Raw genomic sequence first — 15831 nt, 5'->3', positions numbered from 1 at the left:
AAACATAAATCCAGAGCATGAAATCATCTCCAAAATAGTGTTTCAACACAAATATTGTTAATAATTGCATGTCCTTGACTAGCAGAAATCCACTAATGGCTTCCTTTCATGCTCTTCAATCTTGTCCAGGGAAGAAATAAAGACATAACTTAATCCTTCTACAAAACAACCCTTCAAGGACAGGATTTGCCTTCTAGCCCATTCCTGATTCCCAAATGGAAGGCCATTTTATCCATCTTCCTCTCAAAGTTTCAGTCTAACTACTTTCACCTATTCCTGCCTCTTGGTCCCAGCTTGTTCCCAGCTCAAAGCCTGGTTTCTGTTGCTCGCTACACAATGGTTTGGTGTACTGGCACTTCTCTTGAAACTGCTATCTCATTCTCCAGAATCTCTGCTTTCAGAAAATTATTTTATTCATGTACCAAAGAAGGGGGGGGGGGGGGGGTCACAGATCCACATAGCTTACAGTACTGTCTCATTTTGATGCCACAAATGGCTGGTATTTGAGAGAGAACTCCCACAGCATCCCTTCCAACCCAATCAAGTAGGAGCCTGACCCAAGAAGCTTGACAAAAAACATGGACATATTAAAGACACCACAAGAGCTCAGAGAGCATGCACCTTCATATTTTGCACATTTGTAGAATGTACTGAGAGCAGCATCTCATTTTGGTGCCATGTGTGGATGGAGCTTATTTTTTCTGGGTGAAGACTTGGAAGAAAATTGGGACCATCCATTTAATCTCTGCATTAAATGGACAATGGAATTATCCTCATTCTGCCCAGTCCTGCTCCAAGGCTAACTAGGAAAGGTACAATCTCTCCTGCTCTCATTCAATGCTGCCTCCAGACATACTCCTGTAAAATACCTAGCCCTAATGCTCTTTCTCTAATTTTCCACTGTCCAGATAGAGAAAAGTCAGTTTCAGGCCACAAGCTGGTTGAGCATCAAACACATTTATTTCACTTTTATTGAATACAAGAACAGTGAGCACACACGCATACACCACCAAGCACTGAAAAAGAATATGATAGAAAGGGCTGAAAGAGAGAAGAAGAACGGGAAGAGGAAAGGGAAGTCAGTGAAGGAACTACAGAGCATTGCAGTTGGTTGGTAAGGTGCTTTTCAAATAAAAGTTATTTTTATGATTCATGCAATTGCAGGCCAGTTTTGAAATGAACTTGCAGATTTAGGGACAAACAGGCACTCGTGTCTCCCACCACTTCAACAGAAAGGCCCCCAGGAAAACAAAGTGATAAACTATCTCAAATGTCAGCAACAGTGATGAACAAAGTGTGAGGAAGCCAAGGCCTTAGAGTGAGACATGGCTTCAACACCATCATAAACAATGTAGATCTATAAAAATATATTTAAAGAAAAAGGTTGAAGTCATTGCTCAACTGTCAAGGTGTGGATTATATACATCTATAATACCTACATCTTACCAGGTAAGCAAAATACTCATGCTTTTTTTCTCCCCATTGTCACTCACTATGAGGAATTCAGAGAAACAAATCCACTGTTATTTAGTTCTGAACATGCATGGTCAGTTTCTAATCCCCCATCCACTGATTTTACAGCAGTGCAACTCCACTGTTTGTAAATGGGTGACTCCAGAATTTACACTAGCATGTGCAAGATCAGAATCAGGTTCCTGGAATTCCAGAGTAGCCTCCAATTCAATTTCAGTGGCATCAACTTTGTACCAGCTTTGTTTGTTCTTGTTTGAAATTCGAAATGTGTCGAAGAGCCATTTTGAGGCATGTAAGAATTTACCCATAACAAAACATACAGGTCCTGTACTTGCACAGCTCTTAGGAACTGGTCCTCTGAACTGGATTTCTCTTCCTGAAAGCATACATGTTTTTTTACAACTAACTTAGGTTACTGTTTTTTAAAATTCTCTGTGTATTTGCTGTCATTTCTTTTGGTTCTGGTGGGTGTTGTCCCTAAAGCAGCAGCATGTTATGGGCAGCTGTGAAGTTTTAGGTAGAATCCAGGGCAAACAATACACATTTGAATTCATCAGAAGCCTGAAAAGACTCTTGCTGGCACTAGCAGATGTGTCTGTATTACTGTCAGGGAGCCTCATACTTTTTATGCTTACAGGAGAAACTCACATACCAAAAGGAGAACAGACTTTATGGAGACAACTAGAAAGACTAAGGTCTACCAGAGACTCAGGGGTCCTTGCAATTGCAGGAAATTGATTATATAGGGTATGCCCACCTGATTCTAAATATTCAAATAATCCATTTTCATTAGGATTCTCAGATCCCAGGAGCCCTGCTGTAGCAGAAAGAAAGAAAGAAAGAAAGAAAGAAAGAAAGAAAGAAAGAAAGAAAGAAAGAAAGAAAGAAAGAAAGAAAGAAAGAAAGAAAGAAAGAAAGAAAGAAAGAAAGAAAAGCAAGCCTGGGCCCAAAGTCTCCACTCCATTGGCAGCAGCAGAGGAAAACTTCATCTAAGTTCCAGGTTCTGATCAAAGTAGCCTCCCTGCCACCTCATCAGTATCTGGCTCCTTAGTTCTGCTGCCCAGTCCTGTAAAACTGCTATTCTATGCATGTTTTTCACCTGGTATCTTCCATATCAACTGTCAATGGACAGGAATCAACCCTAAGCCAGTGTATCAGTGGACATTACCAAGAAGACAAAGGATGGAGTTGCCGCCATGAACTTGCTCTCCCCAGGACAGCTGTTGCAGTGTACAGCCACCCTGGCAAGGTACTTGCTGTGGAGAGGAAGTTGCTTACCTCAGACATTTCACTCAAAAAGCTCTCGAGCTGGCACTGGGATTTAGAAATTAAACTAAAGACCAAGAGTCCTAGGCCAGTGTGTTGAGGGGATGTCGCCGTACGGATCTCTAACTGAGCCTGGTTTCCAAGAACCTGGTGACAAGCGTGACATGATACCTCTACTGCTCTATGGCTCCAGTTTTCAGGAGTCAAAGACTCCTAGAGGCTGGAAGCATAGGAATCAAGCAGTCTAATCTCGAGTCTCCAAACAACCACAACATCATTGGACTGAAGGTATGGGGAGACATGTATGTCTGGCACATATTGGTAAAGCTAACTGGATGCAGTCTGTTCCTTCTTTCTCAGCCCTTCACTTCTCCGTATTGCTGAACACTCCTTTATCACCAACCAACCAATTACAAACACATACCCTGTGTCACTACACCAACCCCTCCTGCCGCAGTCAGATCAAGTCAGTGGCAAACCTACCATCCTACCTCCCAAAAGGGCAGCGGCTAATTAAATGTTCCTTGTTCCCGTCTTGTGGGGTATCAGTGTGAGCTAAGATTCTCATAGTGTATCAACCACAGTCAACCAAACAATTATAATTTAAAAATGTCATCAGCAAACTTACCAGCACTGTTTAATTATTTTAATATCGTTCCCACCCCCACTTCACACCCCCCATTATATATAATATACATAACTTAAAAGCACATCCATATGAAACCCCTACAGACTGCATTTTTATAAGTGAGAACCATATACATATAGTTTTTGTTTTGTTTGAAATTAGATCTATTCTTAATTACCTTCAGCAGAACAAGAGATTGAACAAGGGGACAGAGGAAAAAGAAGGAAGGCCAGGGGCAGGAGGTAATAACAGAACCAAAAATGATGTAACAGGACTAGTGTGGAGTGGGGAAGAGGGCTGATCACCACACATCCTGAAGCAAAAAATAATTGCAATGTAATTGATTCAATGGTTCTCTCTCTTCTTTCCTTGGGTGGGGAATAGTTTTGCATCTGCTTGTGAGTTGTTGGAGTTTTTTTTGTTGCTGCTTTGTTGCAAAGCACGTTTCCTTTCCATTCAGTGTGCAACAAATGAACCCATGAGTTGTGTAACCTTTAAATGTAACATGCAAAATGGTGCTTTATTGTATTGTTAATATTATTATTGTTGTTATCATGGTTTTTGTTTGTTTTTGTGATGAATCCAGTCAATTCTTCAATTTGTCAGCAAAGGCTAAAGTAGGCGGTTGGTTTTGTGTGTTATTGTTGCTGTTGCTGTTTGCAATTCACCTCCAGCATATAGCAGCAGTGCAAGGATGCATTTTGTTTCCTGTATATATATATATATAATATATATATATATAATATATTTGCTATTCCTTTTTTAAAAAAAAATTGTCTCTCGCCATTAACGTTGCAGCCAGGACATCTAGGTCTCATTAAGGAATCCAGCAGGAAGGCCCCTTCTTCTTTGTTCTCCAAGTTGGGTTTGAATAGAGACACCAACTTCTTTGAACACAGCGATCAAGATTCCTGCACAGGATAGACAGAAATAATTGAACATGGAGCATGTCCTTTCTCATTTGGTTAATATTATTTATTTGTTTATAAAAAGCTTCTTGTTTGTATTAAGGCACCAGACAATCTAGCTGTGAACACCACAAGTGGATATATTCTTCTCCAGTGGTCACCAACCAGTACATCAGGAGCTACTGGTAAATCTTGGAGCCTCTGACAGGTGATCTGACTGGTTTGACCAAGAGACTGTCAAGCACAGCACTTCAGCTGCCGCTCCCAACACTGCTGCGCATCTCCTGCCCTTTGCCTTGGAGCTGCCCCTCCCCGGGAGCTTCCTGCTTGCTGTGCAGGGCAGAGAAGGGAGAGGAAGGGTGCTGATGTCAGGGTGCCCTCTCTCCCACCCTGTATTCTATCTCCACAGAACAGGGGTGGAGGGGGGACACAACAGGTCTTCGGATGGAGGGTGTTTGCTGGCTGCTTTTGGGAGTGGTGCAGGCCAGGGCTTGGGTGAGGCTGCCTTAGCCCCACTGCACCACTGCCCAGGAGACACCTGAGGACAGCAGTGTCCAGCTGGAGCCAGCTCTGATCCCCTGCCCCAGTCATGAACCCCATCCTGCACCCCAAGCCCTTGTTCTAGCCCTTGGACTAGCCCCTTATACCCAAACTCCCTTAAAGAGTCTGTACCCTGAACCCCCTCCTGAACTCCATCTTTCTGCCCAGGCTCAGCTCCGAGCCCCTCTCACACTCCAAATCCCTTAGCCCAACACCAGAGCCTGCACCCCAACCTTCTGCCCTTGCCTGGTGAAAGGGAGGGAGAATGGGGGAGGGAGGGAGGACGGAGTGAGCAGGGGCAAGGCCTTGGAGAAGGGGCACAAAGGATGCGGGACAAGGGTGTTTGATTTCACTTACATTCAAAAAGTGATCTTGTGCTTAAAAAGGTTGGAAACCACTGGTCTACTCTCAGTTCCCTGGTGAAATATGACTGATTTAAATCCATTTGCACTGGTGTAGAGGTCCTGTCATGCACAATCTCTTTGAAGTCACTGATAGAGTTTCCATTACTTGCAGTCATTACATAAAGACTGGATCTAAAAGATGTGCAAATTATTGGCTGGGTTCTGGTGTTGAGTGTTACACAGGGTCAAATGATCATGATCTCACAGCTTTCAGCTGTACAACCCTCTGAAAGCCATTGGAATTGACAACAAACAGCATCTTGCAGGACTGGGCCATGACTAAGGAGATTTTAACCCCACATTTTACCGCAGTGACCAAGCTTTCATGGTCTCCCTTTATTCTAGATTTGCCTTTTGCCTTTTTGTATTGTTGATACAATGGTGATGCATCCCCCGCTATTTGTGTTGCCTGGTTTGAGTTCCTGTGCTGCCTTATTAGCTCTGTTTCCTTACAGTTTGGATTGTGATGAAAGCTTACATGCTGCTTGGGTGTAGAAACAAACAAAACCCAAATTTTCAAAAACGGACAGATCTGGTTTCCAGCTCTATCTGGTATTTGTGTCTCTGAACATCTGGCCACATTCATCTCAGATTCATGTCCTCTGAAGCTGACAGTGTCACACCAGTGTTGCATTTGGCCCACTGCACCTATATATAGTAAAGTTTGTCTGTGTTTCATTTATAAGCTCAGGATGCCTGTGGAATGGATGACTAATACATGAACTGAGATATTCTTAATAACCGGGTTTCAAAATTCTAGCCTCCAGCCCTGAAATTTAAAGCTAGACTATCTAGGTCAATTAGGGTGCGTCTAGACAGTGGCGCTATTTCGTGATACTTACGGTATCCCAAAATAGTGTTTTCCGCATCTTGATAGCACTCCCATTATTTCAAAAGAGCTTCTGAAATAAGGGGTGCACTATTCCAACACCCCTGAAAATCTCGTTCCATGAGGATTAAGGGTTGTTTCGGAATAGCACCCTATTTTGAAATTTGGCACTGTGTAGACAGTGCCAAATTTCGAAATAAGCTATTTCAAAATTAAGTCAAAATGAGCTACACAATTTGTGTAGCTCAAATTGCACACTTATTTAAGGGTGTAGTGTAGATGCACCTTTAGAAATAGAAACAAAAAAGCAGAGGCTAGTTTTCAAGAGGGCTCCAGAAGCAAATTGAATCTGTGAGAGGGCACCTGTCTGCACATGTAAAACACATACTTTTGCACTAGCAAATGGACATTTATAAGGAGGCAACTTGGGGAACCGGGCAGATTTTTTTTAAAAAGGATTTAAGAAGTTTCATTTGGTGAACAGTAGCCAGGGCCAGCTCTAGTTTTTTTGCTGCCCCAAGCAAAACATTTTTTGGCCACCCTCCCTCCTTTTTTTGCCTGGGGAGGGTCCGTGCACAAATGCAGCTTGCATGGCTTGCTTGGGGTGCACGCACAAATGCAACTTGTGCAGCTTCCTGGGGTGTGGGGCATGCGCTTCAGGGGGATCCCAAACCCCGGGGCATTTTCATCTCCTAGAAGAGCAGCAGGGACTCCCCACATGAGGACAACGGGAGGGCAGGTTCATCCACAGCAAGCCAGTTAAAGACTTCCAAAGCATGCAGCTGTTCACATCACCTAGTGCTGGAGTCCCGGTCCCACTCCTCACTCTGCAAAGGGATTTTATTACCAGAAGCCTTATAATCACTCAGACTCCAACCCCAAAACATAAGCTGTCCAATTCTTGGTGTCCATGGAGAAGAATCAGCCTCACTATACAATGAAACAGTTCAAAGGGATTAAGAGAACTTTTGTTTCAACTTCCCAGCTCAACTGTCCAGAACAAGACAGGCACCAGACAACAAAATCCCACTAGCCTAGGACCTATTCCATGAGTGCAACCCTGTGGTTTCTCCTTCAGGGACAGACCAAACAGCCTCTGAAGCAGGGTGGATTGATTTAAATAGCTTTGATTTAAATCTCTAATTTTAATCATGATTTAAACTGGCAAGCAGAAAACCTAGGTTTAAATGAGCAATTAATCATTTAAATTATACTTTTAAAATATTTTCCAAAAGGATGGTTGAGTCTTATTGATTAGCAACCTTTAAAACATGTTGATTTACAAGTAACTATAACCTTTATGCCAAATTTGGTGCTTCTATTTACTAAGCAGGAGAATACACTTAGTACAGCTACCAACTAAATAAATGCCCAAATAATTGTGTAACTTACATGTAATCAGATTCTTAATTTTTACATTTTTATTCTATTACAAAATGGTGTGTAATAGGAACACTTTAAGAGACAAGTTTTACCCCACTTATTATTTGCTAAGTGGTGGCTACTTTTTTTTAAAACATATGATTTGCATCTACTTTGTCTGGACGGAAATTCTAATTAAAATAAACAAAACCAGCATTTAATTTTTGTATGAAATAAAACTACCTTAAATATGAAGGACACATAAAAAAGTATCCAAACACATTTTGCATCTAAAATTCATTTATTAAACAAAGGAAATAGCCACAGTGAATTTAAGATAGAATCTAGTCATCATGCTCTTCAAGATGTTAGAAGGCTCTCATAACCAGTTTTTTACTGAGAGAAGAGGAAAACAGTTTTTCTGCTTTGTCAACTCTTGGTTTTGCAATGGTGAATGAACTAATCAATGAACTAAACTAGCTGAATAAACCAAAGTGATAAAAACATTCTTTCTTTACCTGCAGAAGAAGCTACTGCTGATGTAAACACTGGTTCTGAGTACTTACACTAGTGAACTGGTAGAATTTCTTTAAAAGTTGACAGGAGACATGTTCTATTTAATTTTTAAATTTAATTCATACGTTATTTAAATAGGTTATGATAAATTTAGGCCATAACAATTTTTAATTGAATTTTAAAGGTATATTATTTAAAACAGGATCACAATTCCAATTTTAATAAAGCTCTCCTGCCCCAGACAGGAAGGGACTTGGGGACACGGGCACTGGGAACACCAGAGTTTCCCTTCCTCAGACAAAGGGAGAGGGAGAATTACCTGGGTCCCAGGTAGGTGTGAGGTTGTCGGGACACAGCACAAGGGGGCTGGGTTCCTGGGCAGGTGTATGTGTGTGGGGGGGGAGGGTTCAGAGCCCAGAGAGTATGGGGTGGGAGGATTGTTTAGAGAGCCAGACAGGAGATGGGGATCCAGGTGGGAGGCGGGGGGAGGAGAGAAGAGGAGACAGCATCCCAGCAGGGTCGCAGTGGGCCAGGAGGTGGGGTTTCTGGGCAGAGGCCGAGCTGGGGAGGTGAAGAGAGGGGAGAGGTGGAGGGGGGGGGGGGTCGCAGGACAGTGGGCAGGGGCACACAGGCTGGGGGGACAGCTGGGCAAGGGGGCGGTTCACAGTCAGAGGAGTTGCGGGGAAGAAAACACAGGTAGGGAGGGCAGGGGGAGGAGGAGTGCACAGGAGGGGGGGTGGCCAGCCGAGAGGGGCACATAGGCGGGGGGGCCACACTCACGAAGGTGAAGAAGAGGCCGCCGGGCTCAGCCTCACCAGCCACGGCTGCCCCACACCGCCCTCCCCACAGGGGCCACACCTCGGGGCTGTCCAGACAGAGCTCCCAGCGCCAGGCGCAGGCTCCGAGCAACTGGGAGTGGGGCTCCTAGCTCGGGACAGCATCCGTGGGGCTCCCCGCTTGGGGGATGGAGCCCGCCGCGGCTGAGCCCCAGCGCCCGTCAAGTCCAATGAACTCCGCTCCAGTGAGCCGGCTGCCAGGAGCAGCCACTATGGCTGTGGCCGGCCTGCCCCACCAGGCTCAGCATCACAAGCAGGGCTGCCCTGTGCCGGGGCCAGGTGCCCTGCCCTCCCAGTGCCCCACCCCGCCCTGCCCTCCCAGTGCCCCGGGGCTAGGCGCAGGCTCCGAGCAGCCGGGCATGAGGCTCCCAACTCGGAGCAGCATCTGGGGGCCTCCCCGCCACCCTGTTCCTCCTGCAGGCCGGAATGCTGTTCCTGGCAATGTGGCCCCCAAGCACCTGCTTGTTTTGCTGGTGCCTAGACAGAGCCGGCCCTGACAGTAGCAGTCTGGCAGAACCTGGAGACTAACGTCCTCAATTTACCACAGAACGGGCACTTGCAATGCAGTGCTCAGCCAACCTCTGCTAGACATGAGCTGGGGACTGAGAGGTGAAAGGCTTTATGGGCCATTCCCAGTCCTTTGGGCAGGGCAGTCCAGTGTCCATCTGCAAGTGATCTTGGTCCCATGGCCATTTTTGGAAGCCCTTTGAAAATCTGTGCCAAAGTGTCTAAAAAGGAAGATGAATGAAGCACTCCACACTGGGGAAACAATTAAGAGAACTGACAGAGGGTTTCTAGAAAAGAAATCTGAAGCTCTTTGGAAGTAAGGAGGGGCCGTGCTGAAGAAATGGGATAAAAACTGGACCCTCAAGTATGGCCTTTGGAACAGTCAATGTGACAACTCTAGACAGAGAACACTAAGCTCATGATTCTTTGCAAGTAGCCAGGATAACTGGCCAGCTAAGCAGTCTCCATAGCACATCTCAAAGGCTGCCCTAGAAGCAGCCTTTTAATAAACTGTTCATGGCTCTTGTCTACATTCTTTCCAGCTGTAACTACAATATGAGAGAGGCTCTGCCTGTATCATCACCTACTATCATATCTGTGGTGAGAGAGGCTCTGCCTGTGTTGTTTTCTATGAATCACAGCCGTGAAGGACTCCCAGATAGTACCATGGTTTATTGCACCAATGCTACTATATTGCATCAATGGAGGATGCCCTGCCTATATTGTAACCTGTATGTACCTCTGAGAGGGGCTGTACTTTGTAATTACTATACCTGAGGTTTCTTGTCTCTTTCTTCTGGAGATGGTTCTGTTTCTCTGTACACCACAGCTTTGGTTACCAGCATGTCAGGGTGCTGCAGTTTTGCCTCTTTAATTGCCAGAGCTAATGCCTGTAAACCAGAAAAATGTCAAGAGTATTTACCACAACATCAAGTGCATCTTTTGTTAATAGCCAACATATGGCTTACTTCTGGAGCAAGCCACAAGCATGCCCAAAAAGGGGCTCAGTGTATGTGAAATGACTCCTGGTTAAAGTTGGACACACAAGGAACTGGGTTTGGATTGAATTCTCAGAAGCGTAACGATCCCTACAAACCCAAATACAGAGATCCCACCCTGACAGCACATCTTGTCCAGTAGCTGACCAAGGATTTGTAACATCATTTAGGATGCCCGATTCATGATTCTTTGCTGTCTAGATTTTCTAGATAATCATAGAAGGGATTTCAAGGATTATCTAGTCTAACCCTCAGGTTAGATGCAGGATTTGTTGTGGCTAAACCACACAGAGCAGAAGGCTCCTGCCTCCTTTTGAACAAAAAGGCCATTTGAACACCTCCAGTGAAAGTTTCCATAACCTTCTACAACCTCCCCCTCTACTGATCTTACAGGTAGGAAGTTTTTCCTGAAATTTAATCTAAATCTGCTATACTGTAATTTGAACTCACTGCCTCTTGTCCAGTCCTCTGTGATAAGCAAGAACAACTTTTCTTCATCTTTTTTATGGCAGCCTCTCGAATATGTGAAGACAACTGTCAGCCCCCCACCACCACCTCTTCTTTTCCAAACTAAATATCCCTACTTCTTTCAGCCTTTGTTCACATGGCTGCTTTCCACTTCTTGGCCATCTTTGTCACTTGCCTCCGGATCCTTTCCAATTTCTCTATGTCCTTTATATATGCTGATGACCAAAACTGGACACTGTACTCCAAGTGGAGCCTAACCAGCACTGAATAAAGTACTATCATCAAGGATGTTATGAGATGGGTAACTGGCTAATTGTGTAGTCGACAGAATTTTTATGGACTACATGATTAGTCGATAAGGGAAGAAGCGCTCAGTCCCGGTTCATGCAGGGTCTGGGAGCTACCCCTGCTGTGGCTCTGCAGTTTGAATGTAGTAAGAGCCAGGCATGCAGGTAGCCTGGCCCCTATCAGTGTTGTCTTCAAGTCGTCATTGTCAAGTCCAAGTCGAGTCTCAAGTCACTACAGTTCAAGTCTCAAGTCGAGTCTCGAGTCTTAATTTAAAAAATGTCAAGTCACTTTTGTACAAGACATCAATATCAGCATTTTCGGACAATTTTTCACCAAGTCAATTTAACAAAATTAGCAAGTCTCAAGTCGAGTCTCAAGTCACAAGCAATGAACCCGAGTTGAGTCTCAAGTCGAGTCACCTAGGCGACCTAAGTTGGACTCGAGTTCAATTTGTGGGACTCAAGTCAACAACTCTGGCCCCTACTACATTTAAATTGCAGAGCCACAGCGGGAGTGGGTCCTGGATCCAGCACGAGCTGGGACTGACTCCTGTCCACGGTGGCCCAGGCTGGTCATGGGTCCTTACCCTGCCCCTGCACTGTGGCCTCTGATAGAGTCAGCAGAGTGGCGGGCAGGGGGGACAGGTGGCACTGCAGAGACGGTGCTGGGGGGAACCGGCTTTTAAGCTGGCTCCCTCTAGCACTGGCTTCGGCTGCATCTGTATCAGAGGCAGCAAGAGGGGGAATGTGAGTAGTTGACTAAACTACTTGCTTACATCCCTACCCAGAACTTGCATGCTATACCACTGTTAATGCAATCTAAAAGTGAATTTTCTTTTATGCAACAGCATCGTATTGATTCATGATCAGAATGCGATCCACCATGTCTCTCAGATCCTTCTCAGTGCTGCTGCCAAGCCAGTTACCCTACATTCTGTATGAATATATTTGTTTTTGCTTCCCTAAGCATAGCACCTAACATTTGTCTTTGTTGAATTTCATTTTGTTGTCTGTAGCTCACTTCTCTGATTTCTCAGGATCCCAATGAATTTTAGCTATAACCTCTGGAGTACTGGCAACCCCTCCCCCAGCTTTGTGTCATCTGCATATTTGATCTGTATGCTCTCTGTTCCTACATCCAGGTCATTAGTAAAGATGTCAAACCACACAGGATCCAGAACGTATCCCTGTGGAACCCAACTGAGACCTCCCTCCAATCTGACATCATTCCATTCATAGTTACTCTTTGTTCGCAGTTGTTTAGCCAATTCTGTATCCACTCAATGGTAGTTCTGCCACTTAGCCTGCATTTCTCCAGCTTACTTATCAGAATGTCATGTGGGACTGTGTCAAAAGCCTTGCTGAAGTTCTGGTAGATTATATCCATCATATTCCCCATAGCCACCAAATCAGTTATCCTGCCAAAGGAATAACTCAAACTTTTTGGCGTAATTTGTTCTTCATGGCTGCTAGTGATCACCTCTTCATCTTCCAGGTATTTAGAACCTGAATGTTTTATTCATTGCTCCAATAGTTTCCCAGGTATCCAGGTCAGGCTGACTGGACTGTAGTTTTCTGGCTCCTCCTTTTTCTGCTTTTAAAGATGAGTGCCACAGTGACCCTTCTCTAGTTACTCAGCACCTTTCCTGTCATCCATAAGTTTTCAAATACTATTGCCCGGTTTCTTCAGCTAGGGATGCAGAACCTCTGAGTCTTCATCACTGAACCCTTAGCAGCGGTACTTCCGTAATTCTTTGTAATAAGATCATATTTTAGATTCTGCTCCTTTGAAAATAACTTTGTTTTTACATTTAGTTTTTGGGTAGTTTGTATTGTTAAGGTTTTCTTAATGGTATAAAAAAAGTAAGGAAGCTTGTCCTGTATCAGAACCTGGAACCCAGCTCTTCTATCTAAGGGTATGTCTACACTACCCCGCTAGTTCGAACTAGTGGGGTAATGTAGGCATACCGCACTTGCTAATGAAGCCCGGGATTTGAATTTCCCGGGCTTCATTTGCATAAGCGGGGAGCCGCCATTTTTAAAACCCTGCTGGTTCGAACCCCGTGCAGCACGGCTACATGGGGCTCGAACTAGGTAATTCGGACTAGGCTTCCTATTCCGAACTACCGGTACACCTCGTTCCACTAGGAAGTCTAGTCCGAACTACCTAGTTCGAGCCCCGTGTAGCCGCGCTGCACGGGGTTCGAACCAGCAGGGTTTTAAAAATGGCGGCTCCCCGCTTATGCAAATGAAGCCCGGGAAATTCAAATCCCGGGCTTCATTTGCAAGTGCGGTATGCCTACATTACCCTCCTAGTTCGAACTAGGAGGGTAGTATAGACATACCCTAAGAGACTTGTGTCACTCTCTGGTACTTATGCACAAAGACCTTGGAGAGCTTCAACACTACGAATACATCCAATGGAAGCCAGTTGGAGTGAAATAGACTACAGCAAAACTCCAGAGAGAGGGTGATACAAAGTCCACGTTTGCTGATATATGCAAATCTCAGCTGCAGCTATAAGAAACTTCTGTTTATAAACAGCCAACCAACTGACCAACGTGACTCTCCAAGTCTGTCTATAATGCAGCCGGAGGTATGCTTTACAGCTTATGTAGATACACCCCTGCAAGCGCAGACTTCAGACTGGGTTGCACAAACCCAACTGACTCCCTTGGATACATACTTGCTTGTACAACCAACACTGAAGCCCATGCAGTCACACACTTGTTATATTACATAACAAGAGAAGATCACAAGGGCCATATTGGGCCAGACCAAAGATCCATCTGCCCTATCCTGCACAGGGACCAATGCCAGGTGCCCCAGAGGAAATGAACCGAACAAGGAATCATCAAGCGATCCCTCCTTTGTCACCCATTCCCAGATTCTGACAAACAGAGGCTAGGGACACCATCCCTGCCTATCCCGGCTAATAGTCACTGATGGACCTAACCTCTATTAATTTATCTAGTTCTATTCAGTGACCTAGATAGCCTACAGCTTGGACAGGTACCATTTGCACCTGTGGTGGCAGTGTGGATGTTCTCTTGTTTGAATTTCTTTTGAATTGTGCTTGGCTTATGTGTTCAATCCACTCTGTCCTTTTGTGGTTAGAATCTCTTCTTAATCACACCTCTGCATCCCCAGTGGCTACGCTGCATTCACAATCCAAGCTGTTAGCTACATCTGGGAAGAGTGCTGGATCATGTGAGGATTACCTGTTGTGATCCCTCCCTCTGGGGCATCTGGTATTGGCCACTGTCAGCAGACAGGATACTGGGCTAGATGGACCATTGGTCTGACCCAGTCTGGCCATTCTTATGTTCTAACTTTCACGTCACTTGCTCAGGGCACAGAGAGAAGTTTTGCTGTGAGTGCAGAGCTTGCTGTACCCATATAGAGCCTCTACCCCAGTTGATCCCCTCTTCCATCCCCTGGAGAGAATGACCCTTCTCAGTGACAGCGGGGCAGTGGCTGGATGAGTTTTCACAGCAGAGTAGGAAGTGCGTGCAGGAAAGAACCACCACTGAAGGTCCCCCAATACAGAATGGCCTCCCACAGGTTTCCCTCCTACCTGGTCTTGATCCACATCTTCATCTCCCGTAATAATGATCCGCTTCTCTATTCTGGTCTCTGCAAAGCCTCCTTTCACAGTCTGGAATGGAAAAGGGAGCAGGATGATGCCACAAAGTGGATGAGTCTCACACACTAGACAGGTGACTCGGCGAGCTGAGAACAGAGCAGCCTGATTGCTTTGTGGGGAGGGCCAAAGGGAACATAGTACCCCAGTGCTCCACAGATTGCACTGGCTTCCTGTTCGCTTGGGGGTGCAGTTCAAGGTGCTGTAGTTGATCCATAAAGCCCTACATGGTTTGGGTCCTACATGAGCTACTGAATCGGAGACCCCACCTCTCCTTGTGCGTCACCTCAAGAGACGTGTTTCTGCCCCAGTAGTGGGCGCCTGCATGGGTGGCTGTCCCTGAAGGGCTCTTGGGTTTGGCAATGGCTTTCTTCATTGGTTTTGCATTAGGTGGGATGTTCAAAAATGCTCAGCACCAGCCAGACTCTGCTCCCAATTCCAGCTGAGAGCAATGGGAGCTGAGGTAATGCCGAGTGTTTTAGAAATCCAACCTGGCCCAGAACATTTCTCTCTGCCCTGCCGTCTTGGTGGCAAAATACCCCCTTGCCTAGTAGATCTGATTTGGCACTGATGTATATAAATATACAACACATTTACTTTGACTCTAAAGTGTTCATTTGCCAGGTAAATGGCTTGAGCTATAGGCCACTATGGGATGATGCATCTCCTGTTTCCAATTAGTGAAGGGGCTCTCAACTTTTCCAGACTCTTTCCCTCTGTCAGGAGTCTGATATGTCTCGCCTTCCCCAAGTTTCACCTCACTTAAAAACCACTTGCTTACAAACATCAGACATAAAAATACAAGTGTCCCAGCTCCTGTTACAATTGCTGACTTTGTCGTTTTTAACATATAATTATTAAAAAAATGAACTGAACATTGAATGTACATTTCAGCATGTAGTGTATAAAGCAGTATAAACAAGGCTTGGGTCTGTATGGGTTTGTCTACACTACAGCGTTATTTCGAAATATCTAATTTTGAAATAGTTATTTCGAAATAGCTTATTTTGAAATAACGCATCTACACACAAAATGCACTTCAAAATAGCGCGTCCACACTGAGTGGATGCTGAATCGCATTTAAGGCCGGCCAGAACCAGGTCTGGCAGGGCATCAGGTCAGGAGTTACTTTGTGTGGCTGCTGCCTGAGGCAATCTGAGGTCTGT

At 45.0% G+C, this 15831-nt stretch overlaps 1 protein-coding gene across 14 annotated transcripts in view; it reads right to left on the bottom strand.

The window, feature by feature from the left end:
* Window positions 1–938: 938 nt before the first annotated feature.
* EPB41L1 (erythrocyte membrane protein band 4.1 like 1) overlaps window positions 939–15831 on the bottom strand; it is a 168091-nt gene continuing 153198 nt past the window's right edge. For all 14 annotated transcript variants that reach the window (XM_075901379.1, XM_075901384.1, XM_075901382.1 and 11 more), the window contains 3 exons: window positions 14600–14680; window positions 10043–10159; window positions 939–4278 (listed from right to left, as the gene is read on the bottom strand). In XM_075901379.1, the coding sequence (XP_075757494.1) occupies window positions 4270–4278; window positions 10043–10159; window positions 14600–14680 (207 nt within the window). In that variant the 3' untranslated portion in view covers window positions 939–4269. The remainder of the gene's footprint in view (window positions 4279–10042; window positions 10160–14599; window positions 14681–15831) is intronic.

This window comes from Pelodiscus sinensis, chromosome 18, assembly GCF_049634645.1.
Source record: "Pelodiscus sinensis isolate JC-2024 chromosome 18, ASM4963464v1, whole genome shotgun sequence".
NCBI classification, from domain to species: domain Eukaryota; kingdom Metazoa; phylum Chordata; order Testudines; family Trionychidae; genus Pelodiscus; species Pelodiscus sinensis.
The sequence above is the reverse complement of the archived record's forward strand: the minus strand, read 5'-3'. Positions and strand labels throughout refer to the sequence as shown.